At 56.9% G+C, this 4284-nt stretch overlaps 1 protein-coding gene across 1 annotated transcript in view; it reads right to left on the bottom strand.

The window, feature by feature from the left end:
- Positions 1-3446, bottom strand: part of WISP2 (WNT1 inducible signaling pathway protein 2) — a 13850-nt gene extending 10404 nt beyond the window's left edge. The window contains exons 1-2 of the mRNA XM_015563950.1: positions 3121-3446; positions 2843-2935 (exon numbers count right to left, since the gene is read on the bottom strand). Coding sequence (XP_015419436.1) covers positions 2843-2902 — 60 coding nt within the window. The 5' untranslated portion in view covers positions 2903-2935; positions 3121-3446. The remainder of the gene's footprint in view (positions 1-2842; positions 2936-3120) is intronic.
- Between the last annotated feature and the right edge of the window lie 838 nt (positions 3447-4284).

The following is a 4284-nucleotide window of genomic DNA, read 5'->3' as shown; positions in this document are numbered from 1 at the left end:
TTTGAAAGGTTTGATGGGACTAAAGTTTTTTTATTTTATCGTGGCCTTGCCCAGCTCCCCCCTCCCCCCTGCCCCCTGCCATGCACAGATGGGGCTCCTGACCACCAGAGAAGGGAAGGGATTGTCAGAAGTCAGTGTGTCAGCTGCAGAGCTGGGCTCTTGCTTCTGCACTGAGGCCCCAGGGCCCGGGGAGAGGGGATGACATGCCATGTAATAGGGGAAGGTCTGAGCCAGGGACCCATGCCCTGGGCAGGGTCAAGGTATCAACTCAAATGTCCTAACTGCCCCTCCCCCCTCAGGACAGAGAAACACCCAAACCAGATGCCTGGGCTCCCTGTATGTCCAGGTGAAGGTGGGGAGCAAGAGGTAGGCGTCATTCAAGATATTCCTAGTGGCCCCATCTGTGGAGGACTGATCTTTAGTAGGATCCTTGGGGGACGGGAGGTTTTGGATAGAAGACTTGCAGTTTAGGAAGATGAAATCAGTGCCCTCATAGCCTCTGTGGCCCCATTGCCTCTGCAGGCAATGACTCACTTACTCTGGTTCCCACCTTGTCCCATCCCTAGCACCCCCAAGTGTGCAAACATGCTTTCAGTGGCTTGCAGTTCCCATCCTGGCCATGAGGGGGTGCCCCAAACAGGCCGACCAGCTTCCGGTGGGGCCTCAGCAGGAGGTGCTTGCAGAGCTCCATCTAAAAGGGCACTATGGGTGCAGGCGGGCAGCTGTGTGCCTGCGGCCTCTTGAGGAAAGTGGGGAAGTCTGCCCAGCACTGGCTCTTGGGTCCCTCCTACCTGGAAGCAGCAGGGCCTGGACATAGGTCATCTGCTTTGCACCTGGCTTCCCATTTGGGGCTCTTTCTACCACGTAACCTTGGCACGGGCTGGACCATAGGTCCTGATACCCAGGAGAGGCTACTAATGTTCTCAGTGATGACGGCTAATATTTACAAGGGCCTGCCATGTGCTGAGCCCTTTAACGTGTTGTTTAATTTAACCCTCCCGCGTGCGGTAGCCCATTTCAAAGATGAGGACACTAAAGCCCAAGGCATCTCCTATCAGAGGTAGAGCCAGGATTGGGATCCAGGGTCCTGGGAGCCCCAGGCCCAGGCTCTTAATGGCCATGCTCCCCTCTTGTTCTCTGGGGGTCTGATGCCGGTTTAGCCCCTGCCTCGGTTTACCCATTTCTCCAAGGGGAATAATGACAAGCCAGGGAGGGTGTTTCAGCATAGCCCTCTCTGGCCTTCCTCTATCTCCGCATCCATCCTCACCACTCCATCCCTCTGTCCAAGTTGCCCCATTACCCGCTTGGTTTCCCCAGCCCCTTGCTGTGGTCACCAGGGGGCAAGGCCCTGTGGTCAGAGCCCTGGACATGGAATCTTCTGGGCAAGAACTGAAGTCTAAGTCTGAGCTTAGACACTGGTTTGCTGTGTGACTATAAGCTCTTCCCTTCACTGCTCCGTGGGGAGGGAGCTGTCCCCTCCTCAGGAACGTGGGGTGGAGGCCCCCTACCCTGGAGTAGTGACAGGGACTAAGTGAGGTCATGGCCAGGTCCCAGTCAGTGTGACTCTGCCAGGTCTCTGCCCCAGATCTCTGCCCGTACCCCTGAGCCCAGGGCCGCCTGCCTGGAGAACAAGGCATGCTCTCCCTGAGGATGGTGGTGGCTTTCCATGTTCATGATGACCAAGTCCCTGTGTTCTGTGTGGGATGCTGCCTGGGTCCCTGGGACCCAGGAAGAATGAAGGGGTGCACAGCAAGTCGGGGGCGGCTTCATGTTGGTCTTTCATTTAATCCTGGGCCCCAAACCCCAAGTCCCCTGCTCCAACCACCCAGCCACCCACCCGGGCAGAGTATGCTGCCCATCCCCTTTGGCAGAACAAACAGCAGGATGGGGAGCCAGCAGGGTTCTCAGCCTTCCCCGCATCACAGCGTGGGAGCGGGAGGGAGAAACTCCTGCGCAAGCTCCTTAAAGAAGCATGAAAATACAGTGAGATCATGGCTTGGGGTGGGGCCAATCCCCACGGGACTGGGAACAGCATTTGCGGAGGGGATGACAGGGCCCAGAAACTGGGGTCCGGGTTGGAGGTGGATAGGTAGAAACTGAAGTCCCCAGCCCCCGCCCACACACCCAGGCCTATCCTGGGCTCCCCCTCCTCTATTGCACTGATGTTTCTTGACTGTGTGGCTTTGGGCAACTTGCTTACCCTCTCTGAGCCTTGCTTGGCTGAAAATACGCTAATAATTCCTGATAGGGTTGTTGGGCAAGGTAAGACATTCCACAAGTTCTTTGGAAAATGTCCCATAAGGGAAGGCATTATTTTATGGAGGTATCTCCTGTCCCCTCTAGCCAGGGTCAGAGGTCACTTACTGCCTGAGGGCCCACAGCATTAATGCCCTTGCAGAATGACCTTTCCAATGAGGTAGACACCAACATCCATTAAAATCCTGGCTCGCTGTTAGGCAAAGCAGGTCATCTCTTGAGTCTCGTTTGCAAGAAGGACACCGCTGCGTTGTGGAAGGATTGTCGGGATTGGTGAGAACCAGAAAAGTCCTCTTCTGAACTCTGCCGTGTGCCAGGTCCTGTGCCGACCTCAGATGGACTCTCCAAAAGGATCTTCACAAAGACCTCACAGACATTGTGCCCATTCAAGCGAGGAAGCAGCTGAGGCCCAGAGGAGGACTTGCCTGGGGCACACAGAGGGCTGGCCAGGGGCAGCTGTCTGGGCACCCGGAGGGAAGCCTGGCTGTGCCCACCACGGCCCTGCAGGGCTCCTTGGCAGTGAGTTCACACCTCCCCCAGTGGTACGGAAGCCAGCAGTATGTGTTGGGGCCCGGGCCCCCCTTACCTTAGAGAGGAGGCCGAGGAAGGAGAAGGCCAGGAGGTGGGTCTGTGGTGTGCCTTTCATGTCACTGTGTCCCCAACGGAGCCAGCTTTGAGCCTGGGAGGCAGGACCTGTAAGTCTTTATGTTCCGGAGGCTGTGAGGTCACTCCCAGACACACACACACACACACACACACACACACACACACACGCATGCACACACGCACATTTACATGCACATTAGTCTTTGCATTCCTTGCTCCTCTCCCCATCCTCAGCCTCCCACTGATGAGCCCATTTACCTGAAGGTGAGACCGTGGAGGCCACCAAGGGGGTGCCTGCCAGTGTGTGCGAGTGTGTATAAGTGTGTGTGTGTGTGTGTGTGTGTGAAAGCCAGAGCCAATGTCAGCACTGAGAGCCTGCGACAGGCTGGCAGGGGCCTCTGTAGCTCCTCCCAGCCCACGAGGGCCTTCCCAAGCCTTGGCTGTAGCTGCTGCAGCCCTGCCCAGACCCCCTGCCCAACCCCGGGGGGCTGTGGATCCAGGAAGCGCTGGGCAGACACCCCCTTCGCAGAGCTGACCCAAGTCCTCCAAAGCGCTGTGGCCCGGTCTCTGGGCGGCTTCGGAGGGCCTGCGGTTTCTGGCAGGCGGGTTGGCAGCCAGCCACCCAGAGGCGGGTGTGACCCAGAGCAAAACTTCCCTGGCGGCCTGTTTGCTTTTGGCAACAAGGGGCCTCCCCGGGGCTGCTTCCTGGGCTCTGGCAGGCGGCCGCGGTGGATGAGCCCACACAGGCTGGACCTACTGCGTGCCCGCGCTTGCTGGGCACTACCAGCTGATCTGGAAGAACCAAGTCCATTTCCTGTAGCTCAGCCATCTCTGAGGGCCCCTCTGCAGGGACTGGATACACAATACAGACTTTGGGCCAAAGCCCCGCGCAGGAGATGACAGTGAGAAAACAGGTGGAATTTCTGTGCACCCTGAGGAGGGGTCCTTGTTGAGAGTGAGGGTGAAGGGCAGCTTTCTGAAGAAGTACCTTTTCAGAGAGCCAAGGAAAGATGGGTGGCTCAGTGGTTGAGCGTTGACCTATATGAACCAGGAGGTCAAGATTAGATTCCCGGTCAGGGCACGTGCCCAGGTTGTGGGCTCGATCCCCAGTGGGGGGCATGCAGAAGGTAGCCAATGAATGATTCTCTCTCATCATTGATGTTTCTCTCTCTCTTCCTCTCCCTTCCTCTCTGAAATCAATAAAAATATATTAAAAATAAAAGATGGGGTCAGAGAGGTCAGAATATTCCAGGCAGAGGGACCAGCACATGCATAAGCCTAATGGTCGGAGAGAGCATGATAGCATTGCCTAGTCTAGGAGCCCAAGGTGCCTGGGGTGACTGGGGCTGACTGTGAGGGGGGGACTGGGGCTGATCGTGAGGATGGGAATGGTGTAATGTGAGGAGTAAGAGACCCCAATTT

The sequence above is a fragment of the Myotis davidii genome, unplaced genomic scaffold (genome assembly GCF_000327345.1).
Source record: "Myotis davidii unplaced genomic scaffold, ASM32734v1 scaffold199, whole genome shotgun sequence".
Taxonomy (NCBI): Eukaryota; Metazoa; Chordata; class Mammalia; order Chiroptera; family Vespertilionidae; genus Myotis; species Myotis davidii.
This window is presented reverse-complemented; position numbering and strand designations above follow the sequence as displayed.